This window comes from Onychostruthus taczanowskii, unplaced genomic scaffold (genome assembly GCF_017590055.1).
Source record: "Onychostruthus taczanowskii isolate IOZ18803 unplaced genomic scaffold, ASM1759005v1 scaffold177, whole genome shotgun sequence".
In the NCBI taxonomy this organism is placed as follows: domain Eukaryota; kingdom Metazoa; phylum Chordata; class Aves; order Passeriformes; family Passeridae; genus Onychostruthus; species Onychostruthus taczanowskii.
The window spans coordinates 499,045-522,741 of NW_024498984.1; the positions used below are offsets into that span (position 1 = coordinate 499,045).

General features: G+C 35.6%; 1 protein-coding gene across 3 annotated transcripts in view; it reads left to right on the forward strand.

Moving 5' to 3' along the window:
• The window catches only part of GAS2 (growth arrest specific 2), an 87,074-nt gene that overhangs the window by 38,898 nt on the left and 24,479 nt on the right, over positions 1-23,697 (forward strand). For all 3 annotated transcript variants that reach the window (XM_041400285.1, XM_041400287.1, XM_041400286.1), the window contains exons 5-7: positions 4,560-4,623; positions 9,739-9,883; positions 13,103-13,210. In XM_041400285.1, the coding sequence (XP_041256219.1) occupies positions 4,560-4,623; positions 9,739-9,883; positions 13,103-13,210 (317 nt within the window). The remainder of the gene's footprint in view (positions 1-4,559; positions 4,624-9,738; positions 9,884-13,102; positions 13,211-23,697) is intronic.

A 23,697-nucleotide genomic window follows, 5' to 3' on the forward strand; every position in this document is an offset into this window, starting at 1 on the left:
TTTTTTTAAGAACCAAAAGCCTTCTGTAGGATCAGAGTAAAAATTAAAGGAAAATGTGAGAGACAATAGGAAGAAGGATCAAAGGACCATCCTTTTGGAAAACTTACCCTAAACTAGTGTGAGTTCTGATGGCAATTGGAAGCCTGTGATAATAAATACTAAGGCACTTGGTAAAACTCTTTGCTTCTAGTGGGATAAGGAAAGCATTACAAACAGAAATCATATTTACTTTTTATTATTCAGCTATGCCTGATATCTTAATCTTTAAAACAAACAAACAAAAAAAAAAGTCAGAAGGAAGACTGACTTCATTTAAAATGGTTTATAAAAGTGTTAGAAGCCAAGATTTGAAACTTGGCAAGAAGTTGTGAGAACTTTATTTCTGTATTGTGATTGGAAATTCCACTAATTTAAAACAAATACAAAACCACAAACAAAACAAAAGCCCTGAATGTTATTGTGAAACTTTCAGTTTCAACCTGTTCAGTAAACACATGGACTCCATGTGTGTTCTGTCTCCTCAGAGTCACAGGTTGTAATAATGCTGAAAGCAGAGGCTGCTCCTCCTCTGCTTCGCCTGGTAGCTTCCAGGCACTGAGGTAAGGAGCTCTGGGGAAGCACAAAGGTTGAGTGAAAAAAGAGGAATACCTGTAAAAGGAGAATGGGACAGCAACAAGATGGGAGGGAACAGTGTGAAGGAATGTTATTGCCAGAGAGAAGCAAAAATAAAAACTTCCAGGAACTGAAAAGGAATTATTGTTAACAAAGAGTGGCTGGAGGTAGCATGAGAAGATGCAGGCAGCGAGGACAGCAAATAAGAAGCATTTAGAGATAAGATGAAAAGCAAAAAGGCAGGACACCTAAAATAAGCCAGACTTGTTCACACTATTTCTCTATCTTCCCATTGTGTTCTTGTCAAGCAAATGCCAGCGGTGAGATTCTCTAGAAAGAGGGATATTTCCATTCATTTTATGCAGGGGATCTGCATAAAATAACATTTATTGGTCTCTGAAGTCCCCAAATATGTATGCTGTATAGTCCTCAGGAATGCTATTATTTTCTCCTTGGAAGCACTGTCCTATGAGCTGAGCTGATGTTTGTTTTTGTGGTTGGTTATTGCCTGCACACGTCTTCATCCTCTAACAATGATGTCACTGTGCCACATTGTTCAGTGTGAAATGCATGAAATGTGTCTAGGTTGTGTTGAGTCAGACTTGCTAAAGGTCTATGAATTTTGTTTGAGTAGGTAATTTTTTTACTTTTTTAATCAAATTTTCTTCTGGCTATATTTATGGATCTTTTTGCAAATAGTGGTAGTTGAACCTCTATTTTTCATCCATTCCAAAGTCATTCAGATGTACATATGTATAAATTTCAATTTACTCGGTTTGACTATTCCAAACCCAGTTTATTTATATTTTGGAGTATGCCTTACTTCTTAAAATCAAGTTTTATTTTGGGGCTGTCATAACTGGTTTAAAACCAAAATAGCAGAATATACTTCTAGGCTCATGAATGTAACACTTTAAAAATACTGATTACTACTAAAGGTAAATATTTAATGTAATTACTATGCTGTGGGAAGGAGGAATATTGAAAATAGCTGAATGTCCAAGTGTTCATCATTTATATGTTAGTAACAGATGGCTGAAGAATAAATATATTTTTCCTAGTGCAGTGCCTGTTTAGTTTTCATGCTTTGCAGTTTTAGTTCTGGAAATATATCTGGATGAGATTAGAGGACAAATGCATACCTCTCAAAGGGCTGCACAGACACTAGGAAAAGATACTGGGATGAGCATTAACTCACAGCACTTACATTTTTCATGTCAGTGGAGCTGCAAGTTGAAGTCACAGAGGCTGGAGGTCTTCCTCAGGGCATTATTACCTAGAGATGTTCAAACCTGTGGAGTCTCCTTCTGGGTGTCATACATACATAGAACAAAGCAATTGCTTTCAGAGCTTTAACTAGACATTGAAATATCTTTTTCAGGTATGGTATTTTTGCTTCATGCATTTGTGTTAGGTGAGTCTTTAGATTACCAAAAGTTTATATGGCTTATGTCTTGACCTTAACTCATTAAAAGCAAATTTATTTTTATGCTGTTCAGGTTTTTTCTGATTAATACAAAGAGTCACACAATTACTTTTTGGTCTCAATTCAATCTGAAGTGTAAGATGCAAATATTTTTAATATTGTGGAAATTTTATAAACCTGATTTTTTTACTCACAAAAACATAAGAGCTTTAATAGGTGTTTCTGAAGAGTAGATTACAATATACTCATAATTACTATTTTCTCTTTTCTTGTACTTTTCCTTTGTTCTTCTTAAAGTTTTGGGGAGTTGATTATGCAAACAGCCACTGACCTTTCTTGATTTATTGATTTTGGATTTTGCTTATATGCTTTGCTGAACTTCTTTACAGATCATTACCTATTCTGAATCGTGGAGGGGAAAAAAAACCCCTATTGGTTTATGTTGGTATTTCATAAATGTTGTAACTTGCCCCTGAAGGCAAGGGTAACTGAGCTTCTTGCTAGTAGATTCCTTTGGGCAAGTGAGAGTGAAACCACACTGAGTGACTAGTGTTTATATATATATATATATGGCAGGTTTATTTTAGATCAGTTTGGTTGCAATGGAAAGGAGGTATGTGGCCATTTTGGCTATTATCATCTGTAGAAGTGCAGCAAAGTATGAAGATACCACTTAAGAAAATACAGAGGGAAAAGAGAGAAAGGGTAAGAACAGAAAGTGAAGTGAGACCTCATTGTGGCAATTTCAATGTCTCTTGTTCAAAGTGATGGTCACAGTTTTGATCTGTTGAGGGTAGGGTAAGCCTATGAAACTCCAAGTTCGGTGGGTTTAAATACAGTCAGGTTCAGGTGACAGCATCCAGGGTACCACTCCTGAGGTGAGGGTGTTGCAGTGTTCCAGCACTGTGGATCAGATGCAGTCCTCTGGTGGGAAGCCTCAGGAATTAGTCTGGGCACACTTTGGGGGACCTGGATGGTCTGTGACACCTAAAGCATGCCAGGTGCCTGTCGCAGCAGTGTGGCTGAGCAGTTGTGTGTCAATGTGTCTGCGGGTCCCAGGACAAGGGAAGAGATGCATCTGAATCCATATTTCTTAGAAGGCTGATTTATTAGATATGATATTATGTTATATTTAAAAAGCTGTACTAAAGCTATACTAAGAGGAATAGAGAAAGGAATACATCAGAAGGCTAGGAAAGCAATGAATAATAAAAACTCATGACTGCTCAGAGCCTTGACACAGCTGGACCATGACTGGTGATCAAGTAAAAACAATTCACCTGAGACCAATCAAGGATGCACCTGTTGGTAAACCATCTCCAGAGCACATTCCACAGCCATCAGATAGTTATTGTTTACGTTTCTTTTCTGAGGTTTCTCAGCTTCTCAGGAGAAAGTCCTAGCGAAAGGATTTTCATAAAATATCACAGTAGCAGTTGTGCCCCATCAGAAGGGATGTATGCCTTCAGGCCCATGTGAGTGTCCCTTGCATGAAGGGGAGTTTTACACTGAGCCAGTTATGTAAGGGAGGACATTGCCATGATAAAAAGCACTATTCCACTTTGCAGAATCTCTTTCTTATTAGTCTTTTCCCTTATTTGACTCAAAACCCAGCTTGTTGCCTAACAGAAGTCTGTTTTGGTCATCCTCTGCTGGTGGGTGCACACCACCTCTGTGCCTGGACTGCTCTTACACAGTTATTTCACCATCACACACCCAAAAACCCTCCCCTTCTCTTTGCAGTAAGGAGTGCAAACCTGGCCTCAGCAAAGCACCTGCTCCTTTTGCAAATGGGTGGGTGGGACGTTAACCCCGAACATTTCAATCTCTCACAAAAATTAGAAGATGATGCTGTGTCACAGCTACTTCTGAATCACAAAAAACCTATTCTGTCTGGAATCCAGGCACGCAGATTTGTATTATATGTATGTATGCATAAAGAAGAAACTCTTTTTTTTTGTCTGTTTGGGGTTTTTATACTGTGGAGAGCTGATTCCTAAAGCATTCTAGTTTCATATTTAATTTAAGAGTAGATGTGAAAAAAAAAATTCAGGACCAAATTTATAGTGAGGTATGTCTTTGTTAATGCAACTTTGTTATTTTTTAAAATTAAATTGGCTAGGAAACATTGTGATCTAAAGGATGTGAATTATCTTAGTTTGTAGAAAGAAAAGTATCAATCTAATGTTATTGTTTTTTACTTTCTACTAATTAAAGTATTGTGCCAGATATCTTGATTATGTTTAAAAAGTTATAAACTGCTTGCAGGTTACCAGTTTCCCCAAATAATTATTCAGTGATTTAGATAATTAAATGGAGTTTCTGAACTGTCTGAGCTCTGAGAACCGTTCATCAATCCCATCCTTTTTATTCCAATAAAACTCTACTGCAAGCCGAAGAACACAAATGTGTATCGGAGTCAAGAGTAACAGATGTTGATGATTAGGTTCCATTCCATCACTAAGATCATTAAAATAGCCTTTGTTTATCAATGTTTTCCATCTTCATTTTGCGTTTCTAGTACTCCACAAGCAGCCAAGAGAAGTGTGCCTTTGTTTGCTGGAACTTGGAAGAATTGCAGCAAGGTAGGTGAAAATATTCTAAGACTGTTGAAATATTTGCATTCTTGACAGCAGGGGCTATTGGCAGACATATTAAATCAGCACATCTCAAGCTTAACTTTTGTGCTCATTAGGTTCAAATAGAATGTTTGATGTCACTCACTGGATGTCACTCTTGAGGGCAGTTGTTAGAAAATATTACAAAATATCTGTACGTCAGTGAATATATTTGTAGGCTATCCTTCTATTAGGAGAGGAAGAGTTGGAGAAACTTTTTTTTTTTCTATAAAGCTTTGAGCCATTTCTACTTCTAAAGTCAGATCTCTCTATAAAAAACTGCAATTTAATGAAGTTTTCTGGTAATAAGGTGATCTTCACTTGATCAAAATCTGACCAAGATGATTTTAGCTGTGCTGGACCTTCAGTACATTGTCATGTTATCTTTGACATAAAGACACAGACTTTTGCTAAGCAATCAAAATTACAGGAACTAGAATGTGATTTCTCCCCCTTTTTGCAGATGTAGATTTAACCAGCATAATGCATAAGATTTACAGAAAAATGCATTAGTAGCAGCACTGCTGCCCAGTCTTGCATGTAAATTGCAGTTGCATTCATTGATGTGTGTAAATTTGAAGTACCTTGCTATTTGTAAGAGCCTGAGATAGAGATGCGGGACTCCAGGTGGCTCTTCCAAATGCAGTTTATTACATCCAAGGTGTTACAGCAGTCCAGGGTCGTGGGCGACAGAGCCTGTGCCTACAGCTGTCAGCTGCATCTGCAGGCAGGCCTGGAGACCCCGAGTTTAGGTTACAAATGCATTATATACTTTTCTTTACTGAGCATCTTAATACAATAGAACCAATCTATACCTTAGCTTTTATCTATAGCCTATCACAACTACTATAATTACCATATTCATGTTACTATTCTCCAATCACTAAAAGTTAGTACATTACAGTTTAAGCTAGAAGTTGTTTTTCAGTTTTCTTGAAGTGGAAAATTCTGAGACCTTTTTTCTACTTGCAACATTTGCTGACTTGTTTGCCTGTGCTATCTTTCTGCTCGGTAAAAGCATCTTCTTGTTTGAGGTGGGTTTATCCTTTGCTCTAAGTCATAAAAAACCCCCTTCTAACTAACATACCCTTTGCCTCCTTGGTTATCCAGTGAGACTGGCTCAGCAATTCTTTTCTTCTATATCAAAATTTACTTCCATCTCTATTCCTTCCTCAGCTTCTACATTCAAAAATCTTTCTGTCAAGCATACATATTTGTGAGACTTTCTTGTCAAACTTTCATCCTTCCCAACAGCTATTCAGGTAGTTTCATTAATTTCAGAAGAATTCCTTGTGGTAACAATCAAGGTGAGGGAGACCCCTGTTTTTTCCTAGTTTAAGAACTAGTATTGCCTGTTTTAAAATTGCATGATGTGTATTCATATTTTGTGAATGAACTTACATGGAAAACTAGAAATTTGTCTCATGGTCAAGTTCCAGAAAAACCCTTGCTGTCAACAAAAGCTTGCATAGGAACAGCAATGATCAAAAAATAGTGATTTCAGGTTTTCAGTTATTTTGTTATCTCTACAACTTGTGTTCAAATGGCAAATTATTTTAACTTCCCACAAAGCAGAAAGTATTTTGATCTGCAGGTGCATAATGAAATTAATTTTAATGAATCTTAATTTACCTGTGCAAACAAACTGCTTTCAAGACCAGCTTGGAGACAGACCTACCAGCCCCCAAAGCCCCTGTGCCTGGGGCATAGCTTCAGGGCTATCTGCCCCAGTTAGTTCCTTTATAGGATCCAGCTTCCTCAGGTAATGCATGCTTGTGGTTAGGCAGTGTTGGATTCTGCTAAAGTGGGTTGAGTTAGGTTCATCTCATTTTGCAGTGAGATTTGATGTCTCAATAGATCTACAAGGGAATGAAAACAGAATCTTATGCTTTAAATTTGTCTTAAGCTTCCACGTCTCGGATGCTTTCTGTTCCAGAAATGAAAAGAAGTACGGAACAAATAAATAAGCCATGCTTTCATTTATGATGCATATCTATCCCTTTGCCCTTAAAATATTTGTATTCTATTTTTTATTTATAATGTATGAATATTACCATATATCATTAATGATTATTTTATATATTGTATTTCCATTTCTGTATTTATGTTTCTTTATTTTAATTATATTTGTAGCTTAGGGGTCAAATAATATGTTTGTCTACTTTTCCCTGCTCTAGTATCTCTTCAAAAACAAACAAATCCCCATTTATAATCTTGTACTCTTCCAAGCCACACAAAAACTGAATTGTCAGGTTAATACAATTGCAAACCAAATATATGATGCCTGTTTTGCCTGAGCTGTGGTAAACCAGAACTATATGGGAAATGAGAATTGATAATTGCCTTGTTTGAGGGTGGGGAAAGAGCCCAGTAAAGTGAGGTTGCTGTGCTGCTTTAAACAGGAGGGAAGTCAGATGTGTGCTTTGTCAAGCAAACTGGGTCTGTTGGCAGTCTTAGGGATCTGCTTTCCAGAACAGGAGCTGTAGAGATCTTTGAAAAAACGCCTCAATCTGTTTTTAAAGAACAAAAAGTGTCAGAGACACTGACTAATTGTAGAAGCAGAAAGATATGTTCAAAGCAGCTTACTCATCACAAGGACTCAGCTTTGGGCACACTTTGCCCAGCTAGATTACTCTTAGTTTTCAGGTCTGTAACTCCTGAAAGTCAACCTAAGCTTTTTTATTTAATGCAAATGAACTTGTGGTTGAGGCACAAGTGAGGAAGAATGAGGATTGCTTGAGGAGGAGTTAAACTGACCTCTGTTCTGCTCGACTTGTATTCAACAGATACTCTCTGGAGGAGGGGAGACAGGTGATAATTTACCTTAGCTTTAGGAATGCTTTTAGCATGTTATCACATAGTATCCTCTTAGACAAATCAGGGACACGTGTTCTTGATGGATGGAGTGCACAGTGAGCGGGAAACTGGTGTGACCACTTGGCTCAAAAAGTGGCAGTTCAAAGATATTAATAAAAATACAATTGCCTGATAAATTATCCTGAATTTCAGCTTTTTATGAAAACAAAGTTCTGAGATCGTCTGCAAAACTTCAGTAGTTAAAATGAGGCCTTGTGTCACTGGCAGATGTTATGTCAATACAGTGAGATTTATGAGAGAGGGAAGTGTCCTACAGGGTGGAATTGACCTCTGAAAATGCACAGGACTGTTGCAGTGGGTTGCACAGGTCCAACATTCTCCTAAGTATTTGAAAGTCAAAGATTATACAATGGAAAGCAGATAAATTATTTTTTCTGCACAAAGGATGAAGTTATTGGGCTGCTGTTAAACTCTGCAGGGTTAAGCAACCCTCACAGATATTTTGGAATAACTATTGGAAAATTTCGAGGTCTTTCTGCTATTGTATTTAATTTTACCTTGATAAAAACAGAAAGTGCTGCTCTTAAGAAGTCTAACAGAGATCATGTCACAGTCCATTGCTGCTTCACGTGTAGTTGTGAGAAGCCAGGCTAGAAAGAAGCAGAAAAGGAAATGCTCAGCATACCTTCCCAGAATTTGCACCTCTACCCCTCTCAGAAAAGATGTACCTTTTTACAGTTTCAGTTTTCCAGCAACGTTGCTTTGGGCTCGTACAGCATATGGGGGGAAAAAGTGTGTGTGTTTGTTTGATCATTGATTTTATTTTTCAGCTGTTCATCAGAGAAATTCAGAATACTGGAAGTAGAGGAAACTTTAAAAATCTGTCACAAAGATGAAATCTAGAAACTATGAAAAGTAGTAGAAGCAAAAAAGCAGCATTTCTTACCGTGGAAGAGTTTTATTTGATGAGTAAGGCTGTATGCAGAAGTAGGCTTAGAGCCCAGTGGGAATTACATGATTTACAGCCTGTCAGCATCTGCAGACAGACGGGAAGTAAATAGATTGTATATAAGTGCTTGCTTCAATGTTGGCTGGCTTTTCATTACGCAGACTTCACCAGTTAGAAGCCAATACAAGCACAGATTTGGTTCCTGGTTTGCTTTCTATTAATTTACTAGGCAGTAGTATGACTAAATTGAACATTATCAGGAAAATGCAAAAGCTAGTATGTGTGCTTATATCTTTTCTCTGTACACTTCTAAGATCATTATGGTATTTAGCTTTAATTTTCATTATATGTATTTCTCACTGCTCCATATTTTAGGGTCCAGGTCTCTATCTAGATAAGTCACTATAGTTCTCATCTGGACCATGGACTTCTCTGCTGCAGAAAAAAAAATATAATTTCATTTGTGCGAATAGTTTGCTATGACAAGTCTACCTGGCATGATAACTTTTCCAAGGTGAAGTCATTCTCTGAAAAAGGAACTCTGGGTGTTTTTCTGGGGTTCATGCAGTGCTGGCAGGTAAAAAAACCCCAAAAACCAGAAGGGGATTATCGGTAATTAGGAAAATGGGATGTGCTTTTAGACTTTTGACTTCTGTCCAAGCTCTGCTGCTTGCTGTGAGATACTGACCCAACCACTTGCCATAAAGCTTTCAGAAGATCTTTCAAAAAGAACCTTGCTCTTCAGGTGCTCTGGTTTGAGTTTATCCATGATGAAGTTGCATGTATTTTATTCTAGCTGGAGCTACAAGTGTGTTGCCACTGTAAACAGAGATCTGAAGACTGTCTGTCAAAAATCAATTAGTAGAAACACTAACCATTTCTGAAGAGTAATGGCCATTTGTATTTCTTCAGAAAATACTAATACAAAATATAAGTTGCTAAGTAATTTGAAAAGATTCTGTTTGGAAAGAAAGAAAATATAATAGAAAAAAGTGCAAATGTGCTGAACTTGACTCTGTCCTGCATGATATTGCAATTTTTGAGGTCTATTGTTCATAAATTATTTGCCAACATTTATCATATCAGACAGAGAAGCTTATATTTCCTGTAAATTTGATTAACTGAGAGAATGCATCTAATTTTTTTTTCTATTAATTTGAAATTATGGCAGTATGGCTTGGTGTATTTTAAATATGTTTATTAATGTGTATCATTCTGTTATTGCACACAAAGTAGAAATTCTTTCCACTGTTTTGTTTTAAAATACATAATACTTTCTATGGACTAGTAATTTATTATTTGCATGTTTCCAAAAGGTGTGGGGTGGAACCTCCTGGATTAATAAAACTGGAAAAAGAGATTGAACAAGAGGAAACACTTTCAGCTCCCCTTCCATCTCCTTCACCATCACCCACAAAGTCTCCTGGGAAAAAGAGTACAGGGAAACTCTTGGATGATGCTGTAAGTTGTGGGAGGAAGCTTCTTCCTATCTTATTGATTCTGATATGTACTTACTTGCAAAACACACACAAGCCTGAGTTTAACATCTCACTCTATTTTAAACATTTGTCAATTTATAGAGTTATTTGGTTTTTGACCACAATTATTTATGTCTGAAGTTTAGGGGAAAAAAGTCACACTGTGTAGGAGCTCTGCAGCTTAGCCTAGCTTGGTGCTTAGGGCCACATTCCCTTCTTATTACTCTTTTACTCCTTATTCACCAACTCCCACTTGGTGCTTTGTCTGAGGAAGGACTGAATCAGGACAAGATTTGGCTCATACTGACTTGTACTGAATGTTAACAAACACTTCTGAGATATTTCAGCCTAATTTTTTGCTGTTCTGCATGATTCTCACATAGTAAAGAAACAAGCATTGTTTTCCTCATTGTTAGAATCTTGCTTTGAATTTCATTAAACTTGTTGCAGCGTATTGAGTGTTCATGTTTCTGGTGCAAACCCACAGGGGTTCATTTGAAATAGCTGGAATCAGATGAAAAGGACACATTTTGAGACCCTGAAGAGGTTAAACTGGAAAAGTACAATTCTAGCCTGTAAAAAGAAGCAGTTACCATAGTAACTACTACATTGCAAGGTAGATGTGCCACCTGGGAGTTACAAAGCACTTCTTGAAAAATCCATGTGCCACTTTCCTGTTACAAAGAGCAGATGGAATATAATGTTCCTTCATTTTATTGAAACACTTTTTTTTTTTTTTATTTGATGACTATAATTACATTTAAAATTTTCTGGTTTGTATTTCTTCCTTAACTTTGCAAAAGCACTTGTGTTTCAACAGAACTGAGAAAGAACAGTTATGTGTAGAAGGAGGCTGGTGACTGCATATCATGTAGAAATTGAACAGAGAGAATGTAGGTTTTCTCTAACCACCTCCTTTAATTTAGAAAGCAGTATGGATAGAAACAGAATGGAATTCATCGAGCTAGAATCCTGACCTGCACTGCCCCAGACACTCACACCATAAAATAGCAGCAGTTTCTCATATAGTCCAGACTTAAAATAAAATAGAATATAATTCCTCCCTCTGCTTCCTTATTTGACTTCCAAATTCCACTCAATGCTTCTGTGTCCTTTGGGACAGTAAGGCAATGGAACCCACAACAGCAGGATCAGCAGTGAAGATCTTATTATCCTCTGCTTTACATCAGAATAGATCTGTTGGCTTTCATTCTCCACAGGCAGAAGATGGGTCTATTTTGCTTACAAAGTTCAAAACAGCCTTGAGCTTGTTTAGGCCCAGTTACCCTGGGGTTTTGATTCCTTATATGAACTCTGGTGGACAAAGCATTGAGTTCCTACTACCCATTTTCAGCTGTCAGGGTGATAATGCCGTAGGATATTATATCAGGAATCCCTCATTATTGAACAGTATTCAGAGGGCCATTGCCAAAGAGCTCCCTAAGCATGATTCCAGTCTTGGTAGCACCTTCCAAGAAATACAGGAATACACCTTTTTCATCCTCAGCAATCTGCACTTGGATTTAAGTAATCAGCCACTGATTTCATGTAAGTTATTCCTATTGTACATTAACTATCTAAATAGTTTATTCACCAGAAATGGAGGCTAAGTCTCATCCATGTTGATAAAAATAATTTGAGTAACTGATGCTAAAATTCAAAACTTGATACATTCAAACTGAAGGATAACTCATCTGATACTTGAGAAATACTTTATGTGAGTAAAATACATGTAGAGCTCCTCTGTTAAGTGTTATTTTAGTTATTTTTTTCATAAAAATATCATTCCCTGATTAAAAATAAGTAAGTCTTAAGAATACTTATAAAAACCCCTCCACAATTAAGTAATGATGTTATTCAAATAAAGGCATTGAACCATTTCAGAAATATTTGGAAAGCCTTTAAATCACTCAACAGGGCTAGTTTCAAAAGTATAGAAACAGTAATTGGTTGCCTTATAAGCTCTTTCTGGCTTATTTAACATACTGTAACTTAATTCTTAAAGCAGATCTGAAAAACGTTTGTACTTCAGAAGCCTTATCTATTCATGATAAACAAAACACTCATTAGAGCGCTACAGCTTTGGCCAAGCATTTTTTCTTTTTATGAAACAATATAAGACCTTAATTTGTTAGCTATTCTGAAAATATCCTTTCCTGGGCCTCAGACCATTTTTACAGGCTTTGGTTTACAAACTGGATATGAAAATGCCTTTGGAATATTGTTTGAAGTGGACAAACATCTACAGGTTCCTCTGGCATTTTGCATTGTTTGATGCTGACATACTAGATAGGTATTTTGTCCAAGAAAACCACAGTGTATGAAAATGCTGCACTTATTCTCGCTGTGCCTATGCAGAAGTGCGATTTGAATACCAAAGAAGAGTTTCACAGCCAGACCTGCTCTTTTGATATTGATGCCTTTGCTACTTTCCCATCACTGAAGAGTACAAAATGTACTTTTACTAAACATCACTGTCTGTGGTAGCACGTGCCAGAGCAAGGAGGCCAAAGTCAAGCTGGTGCAGCTAATAACCTGCAGGACGGTGGTTTTCATCTGTTTTTTCTCAGCCCTTATTTTTTGGGGTTATGTAGTTAGGTTTGGCAATGATAGTGTTCTTGAGGTCCCTTAAATTAACTTGGAGTTAGCTAACCCTAACAAGGAGATCATCAAATGGCAGTTGTGACTACTGGGGAGTGTCTTGGCATTAATTTTTAGTCATGTCACAATATTTTCTGTATGCTTTTTTCTTAAGGGGTTTGAGCACAATTTTAAAGAGGCAGAGCCCCTTAATGTAAGGAGGATACCTCTATATTTATACATATTTAGAAGGCAGGATGCATCTTGTGTCACCTTCATTTTGCCTGTTAACTGTATTAGCACTTTGAGCTGATTCATCATAAAATACTGAGAGTACAGTTACAGAAGTTTGGTGCTGGACTCCGTGTAACAAACTGCTTGACTTCAGATTAAGAGTGCAATCTTGATGCTGAACTGTGCAACATTTTTAACTCCGCTGCTAAATCATTGCTATTGGAAGCAATAGGGTGCTTTCTGGGGTTACAGAAATGTTAACCAAAACCAAGAAAAATATCATCAATTAATACTTAAATTAAATGACACATTATGACAAGTGTCTTATTGAATGTTCTGCTATCCATGCTATTTTAAACAGTTCCTATTAATGACTTCTTTTTTATAGGTTAAACACATTTCTGAAGATCCACCTTGTAAATGCCCTAATAAGTTCTGTGTGGAGCGTCTTTCACAGGGAAGATACAGAGTTGGAGAGAAGATCCTTTTTATTAGGGTAAAGATTTTATTTTCACTTTTTTATTTTTACTTTGTTTTTACTTTACTGCTGCCTTCCACTTTGAAAATTACATCACTGATTAACAGGAAAAAATATTTCTGGTTAACCAGCACTGACTAATTTTTATGACACAGTTGGAGAATAAATAACCTATGATGTGTTAACTGGCCCAAGGAATTATTAGTATGTGATAAATATCCTTCTGACTTTAGGTCATTGAATTTGCTCTCTGTTTAATCAACTGCAACCAAAAGAAAAGTATTCAGAAATAGAGCTGGTGACTTCTCAGTTTGGCTTGAAAGAATATCCACTGCATTAAAACAGTTTTTCTCCCACTCTGTTTTGACTGATACTATTTAACAGGTCAGGAAACAGATCAAAGGCTTCAGGATCAGTGAATTGCCAGGTCATGACTAAGATATATTGCTAAAGCAGCGTGAGCGAACCATTAAAATCCATAGCATGTCATTTGATTGACAGATATTTCCAAAGCCAGAGCTGTATTTCAGACTTTGTATGTAGATTATTAACTCCCATAGCACAAAGTTAATCAGTATCAATACTTGCTAGCATTATTGTATGGCTGAATTTAGCACATCTATACTTTCAAAGATTAATTCATCTGATCCACTTAATCTTCTCTATATATGGCTATGGTAATAATAATTGAAAATATGCTAATCTTGTTATTCTGTAGTTGTATGTTAAGAATCTGATTCATACTACACTTCCCATCTTCGTCTCTACATGCACTATTCTTGAGTCATGACTTGACAAAATGGTAGGTCTTGCTCCCAAATAACTCTTATCCCTATTTTGCTAAAGGCTCATAACTGTGACCTGATAAAACTGAGCACTTGTAAACAGAAGAAGTCAGAGGGATCCCTTCTTATCTGCAGAAGTCAAGTTCCTGGTTCAACAAAATACCAGAGTGCTTATTCAGTCACAAACTCCTGCTTCACATAACTTCCAGTGAAGTCAGTGGAGGCAGATGAGGGTTTGGGTTTTCTCGGGAGTGTGAAGATGGGAACATGTATAAATACTGTGCTGAACAAGTACTAAGAACTCCTAATTAATTCAGTAATAGGTCATAAAGAAGAAGAAATAAGGGATTTGTTAAATCTCGCAGATATTTGAGTATAAAGGATTAATAGCTTTTCTGGTTTGTAGCTAGTAAGGGACTTTTTTAAAATTCTGCAGTATATTTAGGTAATAGCTTCATTACTAGTTTCAAACCACTTTGAGGAAGGTAATGATTATTAACTAAAGACCTCAGTAATCTGGCACAGTTTAACATTTACATTTTCTTCCTTTTGGTTTTCATTTTAAAAACAGTATCAAAGTATTTTTAATATTTTTGTTTTGAGAAACTTGAGTTCTGCCAGAATGGTGAGTGTCAAATTCCCTTTTGCTGACTTCTTTATTATGCAATCTAGTCCAAGCCAGATTTCATTCCAAATTTGCAAACAAAAATCCCTTTTCATATCACACTACTGCATTCCAAGTTGAATTGTGCAAAAAAATAACAGTAGTATAGATTAGGTATTAAATAGCAGTATTAAAGATCATTCCTGCTAAACTTATATCAATGGAAACTTGATGGAAAATGGAAACATTTCAGTGGGAACAAGTTCATTTTCCTAGGTTTTAAAAGTCAGTTGTCTTTTGGTTCTGGTTGGTTTGAAGTTCACTGGATCACACTAAGTTTTTACTCTTCACTCTACATGTTCTTGAGTACATAACTAGATATATTAGCCTTTCTTTGGAATCCTTTGGACAGTTGTGAAAAAGCAGATTTAGGGTGTGTAGCTGATTTTTAATTGTGTTGGTATTTGGCACCGAATTTGATGCCACTGAGGTAGTTCCTCCTAGACTGTATGTTCTTTACACAGCGTGACACAGCCAAATAAATGCCATTTGTTTACAACCCAATGCGTTCTAGTTAAATTGAGATCAACAGTTTCATTGTTTGAAGATGGCTTAGTATATCCACTACTGTATTAGCCTATCAGCTTTTCTCAGTAACCTTTATAGAATTTAAAACCTCTGTCATTTCAGGAATGCTACAAGTATGCCATGTGGTAGGAGTTAACTCCTATTAACTGATGACTCAGATTATTTTTTCAGAAATTATTTAATAACATTTGTAATTTTTTTTTTCCTAATTCTGCAAGTTCTGTTAGGAAAAAAAACCCAAAAACAGCATTCAAACCAGAAGAGAGAGTGTCCCAAGTTCCTTTTTTTATTAATTTATATTATATATGGAATAAGTGAACAAGGAATAGCAAAGCAAAATAAAACATGGCAGAGCATAGATTTCAAGGAAAAAAATCACGGAAACAAAGTACATGAGTCAATTTAATGTAATTCTAAGGAAAGGAAATAATTTGGAATATGTAGCAAAAAGTGTCCCATTAAAATTAGAGTAATTTTTTTATTTTAACGTGGGAAAATATTTAATTTCCTAATAGAAGTTTTAAATCCATGAATTAAGGGAAATTATGAAACTTCATAAAAGCATTAAGATGCTTAAATCTCCTGATAAAATTGCGTGCCCCAAAAGGAGTTTTTTATGCGTGAAGTGTTTCCATAATGCATAAACTGAATATTATTAAAATAACGCTGTGGTGGCTTAGATCCCAAAAATGTATTTTCAATAAAAATTTATCTGCTTGTAGATTCTTCTTCCTTCCAAGTAGGAATGATTCTAAATTCCACTTCCACAGAAAAGATGGAAGACGTGTTTTACATTAATGGATTATATCAGTAAGTTAAATAATAAATGACCATCTTATTTAAAATTGAAACACTGGTTCATAATTAGCAAGATCTCTGCATGTGTGCAACATACAATTAATCATTTGCTTTTTCAGTCTCCTACCATCCTACCATAATGCCTTAAACTTTCAGAATGGAACTGAATGAAGAAACCTATTTTTAAAAATAAAGAATAACAAGTCATGAAAACTTGTACAAATGTTTGGTTTATAAATTGGGAGAGAGTCACAGAGTTTGAAGTGCTTGCTTCTTGCAGAAGGCAGCAGAGAGTTTTATAGTAAGAAATGTCAGTCACGCCTTTACAAAAAGTACTTCTTTAACATTTTCAGTGACAAGAATTCTGTTTTCAAGTTACCTCACGTTGCATTGTATATGCATTAGTATGAAATTTTCCCACAAACTAACCAGCTTCTCTCAGAAAGATCTGTCATTTTGGTCCATACCTATGATGACATTCAAATTGTTGGGAAATTATCTTTAGTGCAACTGGAGTCACATTAGATGATGTAATAGGTCCTGGTTTTAAAGCTTCTGATTTTTCCTGTGATATAGAGATGTTCTCTGTCTTGCAGACCAGTTGATAAGTACGTGATTGCTCTTAAATATTTGACCTTGTATTCTTAATAATTAATATAATGTAACATTATTTTGCTATAGTAACAATAAAATGTTTATTTAATACTTTCTTCTTCTAAATCCCAGGAAAGGAAAGGTGTTATTTACCTGCTATAATACCTGCTACACTATATAGTGTAGAAACATTATTTTCAGATTCACTGACATAATATATGTGCTATATATATGTTTATATAAATATATATAGAAAAATCCCTCTGCAGACAGTCTAGTATGCACTATTGCCTTTTCCTGGTGGGAAAGATGTACTTGTGTATAAATATGGAAGTACATTTTACTTAAAACCATCCAGCTAGGGATGATGTATCATATAGCATATGGGAACTGGAAAGAAGGAGAAATAGAAAGCAGATTGATTATACGGATCACAAGACTGAAATGCTTTGCTCTGCCTTTCCAATTCAAATGCATAAGTTGTACTCATACCTTTTGTATGGTGTGTTTCTGTCTTTTGTTTTTCCTTCAGCATAATTTTCCGAGCTTTTTTGGGTTTTTTTGTCTTTATTCCAAAGATTGTCATAGTTGTTCTGCTTTTCCCAGGCCTATTCATTTCCAATATTTCAATACCTTCACTTTCAATACCTTCACTTCAAGTTTATGTTTTTAGCAGTGAAAATCCTTTCCTAAGCTTTATCCATAAGAAATAACTTTCCAGGGTGTTTAAAATGTCAAAACCATGGGCACATCAGGAGTTTTAAATTACCCTAACTCCAAAGGAGGTACAGTGGGATGCCTGGGATCTTGTGAGTGAATTCTGAAAACACATCTTGGCCCCAGGACCGCAACAGTCATTGGTCTCTTTGGGCTTCTAATCTCAGTCTTCTTTGTGTTTGTAGACAACTACAGTAATTCTCGACTCGAGACTGTAAAAGACAAGGGGAAAGGCATGTCTGAAGTCCAGCCCTAGTTTATGCCCAGATACAAGGTGGTTTTGGAGACCTTTCAGCTGGACACTTCTTTATTCTGTGCCAATTCCTCTCCAACAGCTTTAAAATCACAGAAAAGATTTCAGTCTCACTTGTGCTACTGAAGGTGGAATTCTTCTCAACCTTCTCAGGTTTCATGTATTGCTTAAAAAGAAAAAGGTCCTTAAAGGGCCAGTAAAATTCACTCCACAGGACTCAAAAGCTCTTGGACAAACAGTGATACTGAAGGTGTCAGTGGGATGGCTGGAATTGAGTGCTGCCTATAGAACTGTCAGGAAATCCATTTTGTTCTATAGTCTACCATTAATCTTTTGACATTAGGCAGAACCCTGCCCTGCTCCAGCTTAAGTTGCACGTTGCTTGTTCTTTTAGTTACCCTTTCTCTCCTGCCTCTCCCTTTATTCTTTATTTTTTTCCCCTTCCTGCCTGCAGCTTTTCTTATTTAGGCTTAGGTGCCTCCATGGAGACAGAAGCCTGTGGACATCTCTCTCTTCACTTTGTACCTGATGATGCTGGTTTTGCACTCAATAAAAAAGCAGCTACAGCTCCACTATCTGGTCCTTTGAGGAACTGACATTTGTAGTTAAATAGTTTACTAACTTTCACTGAGTATAAAGTATGAAAAATTTAATATGTATTTTTTGCCCATCTTGATTTAATTTTCTACTTTTTTTCACTGATGTACTACATTTGTGCAGCCATTCACATTAATTTAGTGTCTAGAACTTTGAAAGGGTTCATCAGAAACTTCTTTACAAAAAAAAACCCTTTGTAAGTCAAATGATTAGCTCTAATTTAATGGAAAACTGTTGAAGTTACTCCTTTTTACTTTCACCCGATGAAGTTCTCGTTAGACTTGGTGGAAATTTTTTTACAGAATATATCTTTGATGCAATATTCAGATTCAGTGGAACTGACAGGCTGTGCAATAGCTCTGCAATTTTTCTCATTAGCTTGACTTGTTTGCCTCAGTGACCTCCTTCTGTGGACAATCAAATACCGTGTTTTCTTTAATTCCAAGTGTCTCCCTCTATTCGTGATTGCACAATGAAAACTCCATTTGGAGACAAGAAAAAATTTTAGCAAATCATGTTGTGCTTTTTTAGGGTGTAATGCATCTTCAAGAAGAGTAACGTTCTAGTTCTTGGAAAATTACCTGTGGTAATTTTCTGCCTTAGTATTTATAATTTAGGCTTCTAGAACTGAAGTTATAACAATATTACATTACCTAAAATTAGTAGAAGGAGAATTCTTCTCAAGAGGAGGCTAGGATAGAGTATTCTGAAGCTTTGTGTCTAAAAGTATCACGCTAAAATTCAGCTGATTTCCTTAGCAAGAGCTAAAGATGGCAAAGCAAGACATTCCCCAGGTGTAGTGGGGAGTTTCCTTTTCTGGCAAGAATAAACTAGGGTAAAATTACCCTGCACAACAGCACCAGAAGTATTTTCTGTGTGGTAATTAATTATACAAAAAAAAAAAATTGTCAATACTTTAAAGGTAAATAAAGATAAATAACAAAGCTAGAAAAATATGTAGTATTGATCTCATTATTTTAGACTTTTTTTTCCCCTCAATACCGAGAATACAAAAATAGACCAAATTATATAACTTCCCTCTTCTTTTTTTTGCTTCTCTTACTCCTTTTACATTACAGGTAATGGACCAGCATCTCCACAGCTAAGAACCCATGTAGACTGCTAATCAAGTTCACCACTAATCTACAGACAAGAATTTTCAAAACAAAAAGGCCTTTATTTATAGTGTATTGTTGAGAACTAAGGATTCATCCTATAAGTTTTTACTGAAAATGTTAGTGGGGAAAAGTATTTCCTTTCTCTCAGTTATTACTTTGTGTTTCTGTTGACTAGATTAATCATTTTATAAGAATCCATTTGACATTTACTAGACAAGACTATATTCTGCATTAATGATGGGACAGCAGCATGTGCTCATGGTTTAGAAAACAGTAAAACTGATGCTTTGGAAATGGAGATGCTGCTATTTGTAGTGTTGCTTTTAAAGGGTAGCACGGAGCTTTACATTTCTTCTTTAAGCTTCTTCTTTGGTGAGTTGACTAGGTATGACACTAATGGAAATACATTTAACAGAGTCAGGGTAAGTATATCTGTCTTTTATAGAAGAATGCTAAAATATTTTTATGGTGAATTTAAGTTAATATTCTTCACTGTAGGTTTAGATGATTACTATACAATGCTAATTGAAAAGGAAAAAAATCCCACCTGATTCTTTATGATATGCAGTGTGTACAGTATACTTTCCTACTGTAAACGTAACTCCTGCTGCCATCTGGAGAGAAGAAAAATGTGGCTTATGTGGTGGCATCTGTTAACTAAAGCTGCTGCACTGTTCATAAGGGATTGTCATTGGAGGTTTGGGATTCAGGCATGGAAATGCATTGATTACCTATTGCTATATTCCTTAGCTTTAGTGTAATACTCTTAGAGAAATCTTAGCCTACATGGGAATTTCCCGTTGGCTTTATATCTTGACTCGGGAATGATGGTTCTGCCTAGAACTGGGCTGGCCGTGATTTAACAAAAAGTGGTATGTAGGCTTTTAAAATATTTAATACAATGTGGTTTTACCTTTCTATTCCTAAAAAAACATGAGGAAGTTAGAATGCGTTCTTAAAAATATTTTATTTCTGTGTCATTCTCTTGTCAGTGTGAAAGCAAGTTTTTTCCTCTCGTTATATTCAGTTACATTTTGTAAGTATTCATGTTGTTCACCAAAAACTATATCTGCTGTATTTCATTTTTAAACTCCACCTCTGGCAATATGCATATAAAGTACTTTTTGCAATATATTAACACAGCAGGATTTTATCTCACGTGTTTATTGATGACTTTATCCTCTCTGATGCCTTCTAGTTCTGACCAGAGGAAAAGTAATAAGTATTTCCAAATCCTTTTTCATGTTGAAATACAGAACGTTGTATTTTAGTGAGAATAGTGGTGATTTGCATGGCAGAGACTTTATCAGCTAGTCTGTTCCAATAGGATTTTGCCTTTGCTAGCAGAAGCTGTCACATGCCCATTCTTTCTAGGAGATAGGAGAAGTCGAATTTTAAAAGGCTTTGGTGGCTTTTTTTTTTTTTTTTTTTTTTTTTTTTTTTTTTGGTTAGAGTCAGAGGGATCCTTCATCTCATCTTCAGGGTTCTTTCAGTGGAGAGGAACAAGAAATTCCTCTCTATTTTCTGTGATGATTAATGGAATCGATAATCAAACTACAGAGTTACATAGCATTTTATATTATTTATCTTTCAGATTAAAAATGTAAAAATTAAACTGTCAGTTGGATATATTTTTGTTATAAATTTTGGGGGTGCTTTTTACATTGATTTAGTTAGATTCTATTTTGAGATGTCATGCTACAACTTTAAAAGAAAAGAAACCCAAACATAACTTTAGCTGCATCTGCGTCAGTCAGTGAGAATAGATCTCTTTCAAAAAATAAAAAGAATTATTTAACAAGAAACTCTTATGGTAGCAAAGGAATAAAATAATGAGACCTTTATCTACAACAGTTATGTCCTTTAATTATTTATTAGTCTAGACTATTTCAAAGACTATGAAACAGTCATGATAAATTCAGTGTATCTCTCTTATATTGCAATAACATAGAAATAATACTCTTAGGATATATTGAATAATGCTTTTTCAGTGCAGATTTTTAGATTTTTATCTAACTACAACATATAAAAAACTTTCCTTTCAAATATAATTTTCTTCTAACAATTTAGGATAGTATTAATAGCTATTTTTATTTCATATTTTAAATTCCACTTGTTAATGTAAATAATTTAAAATGACTTGCAAATATTGTTGCCTACATTAAGGTAGAATTAAGGAAAGAGATTTTAAGGTTAAGTGCACTCAAATTTTATATATGTTATTCTAATATAATGACAACTTGCCCTTCAAGCTATTTGTGCTGAACTGTATAAAATTTAGTTCATGATCAAAATACATGAACAGATTAAAATACAGGTTTTAGTAGTTCCACAAGTCTGTGATCTCTAAGATCCTAGACTTGTGAGTGTGAGTTACTGTTTCTCTTCTTGAGCTGGTCACCTCCTTGTATATCACAAATGGAAATAGCTGTATCAAGTGACTGTGCCAGTTCACGTGGGACCAGAATTGTGCTTCCATGGCACCTCTGTCAGCAGAAATCACAAATGCCCAACAAAGGTCACCATTTGATCCTGGCTTTATTTTCTTTGGTTTTGTTTATTTTCTTCTCTACATTAGATGTTTGAGTCCAAGACCACTTGCATGCTTTGTGCATCAAATAATGAATTTTCACTGAAGTTTGCTGTGTAGTTTCTCTCCTTTAGCAACAGAACATTAAGGAAAATGTAATTACTTCATTTTTGCCTTGATTAAAAGTTTCTTAATTATCACATGAATGCTACAAAATAAGTACTAACTTAGAGATGGGTTCAAGTTGTTAGAAATGCCCTGAAGTCAGTGGTAGCCCACACAAACGAAGGGGTAAAACTTCTATCTTAATGTGGAATTTGGAGTTAAAACTGAATATGCAGTTGCCATTATTTATCCCCTTCTGAAAACAATATAGTTCAATATGTCTTCTAGTAATGAACTATTTCATTGAGGGTTAGCTGTACACAAAAAAAAACTTTCCCCTATATTTTGATTTTTAAAATGGTGAATGCTCAAATTTCTAACACTTTTTTAATACTTTTTTTAAAACAATTTGTTTTACAAATCTCATTGAGATCTAAAAGATCTTTTACTCTTTTTGTTGTCAGTGATTTTTGAAACTCAGAACAAAACAAGAATATGTTGCTATAAGGAAGTTTTAAACACAGAAAACATTTTCTTTGCCAAAGATTAGTGAACTTGGGAGATCCCAGAGTTAACAGTTAAGTGTATTTACCAAAAACCAGCAACTACTAAACTGAAGACCAGCTATAGATTACTCATGAAAATTGGATTTACCTAAAGTTTTAAAATACAACTCAAGCTTCCCCCCCCTGCCACCTCCCCCCCCCATAAAATTCCACATACCAGGTCAATAAAATTGTCTTATTTTATTAAGATATTATTTCAATCATGGCAACAGATGCTGAAGTGCTTTAGTTATAAACACTCTATTTAGATGCATATTTGCTGTGGAATTTATTAGATATTTTGCTAGATATTTTAGGTTTTGCAGTCTTAAGAATATACCTCTTCTCTAACCAACTAGATGCAGCTTGCTCTGAAGCTTTTACTATTCAGAAGAGGGCCAGAACTGTTGCCCAAAAAATGGCATTTGTGTTACTTACTAGTTTGTGATTGCTTTTGTAAATAATACTGAAATGAAGTTAAGTAATTTTTAAATTTGCATTAATAAATAGAATCATATAATGGTTTGGTTTGGAAGGGAGCCTTAGATGTCATCTAGTCCAACCTCCTCCTATAAGCAGAGTTTTCTTCAACTAGACCAGGTAGCTCACCCATCCATCCTGGCCTTGAATGTTTCCAGAGATGGGACATCCACGATCTCTCTGGGAAACCCGTGCCATGGCCTCACCACCCTCGTTGTAAAACACTTATTCCTTATATCTAACCTAAATCGACTCTCCCTTCAGTTTAAAACCATTACCCCTTATCACAACACAGCATAAGGAAGATTGCTGCTTCCTCTGCTGTGTTTACTGACTTGGACAATCTTGCTTTTCTCTACCACGGTAGCTTAACATGAACTTTAATGTATTTAAGGATAATTATTTATTCATAAGGAGATATATTTATAACAATCTGGCAAATGCATAACCATGATAATTTTCTATCTCATTTGAAGTAAGTTTTAATAATGTCAATGACTTTTTAAATATGAAGGAAATGGGTTTCTGCCTCTGTGTCAAAGTTTCTTATGTGTTAGACTACCTGTAAACGTTTCTACCTCATCTGTGTTCTGCCCCTGCAACCCTCCCCATCTTAAATCCTTCCTTTTCCTGAATTTTTATTTTTCCTTTTGAATGAAGGTGTCAAGGAATATTTGATCTCTACACACTGAATTTCGATCTGGAGTCCAGACACAATTTTGAATCTTTCCATTGGAACAACGATGGATCTGGGCTGGTGCACGTGGTTCTGGTATGGCAGGGAGATTCAA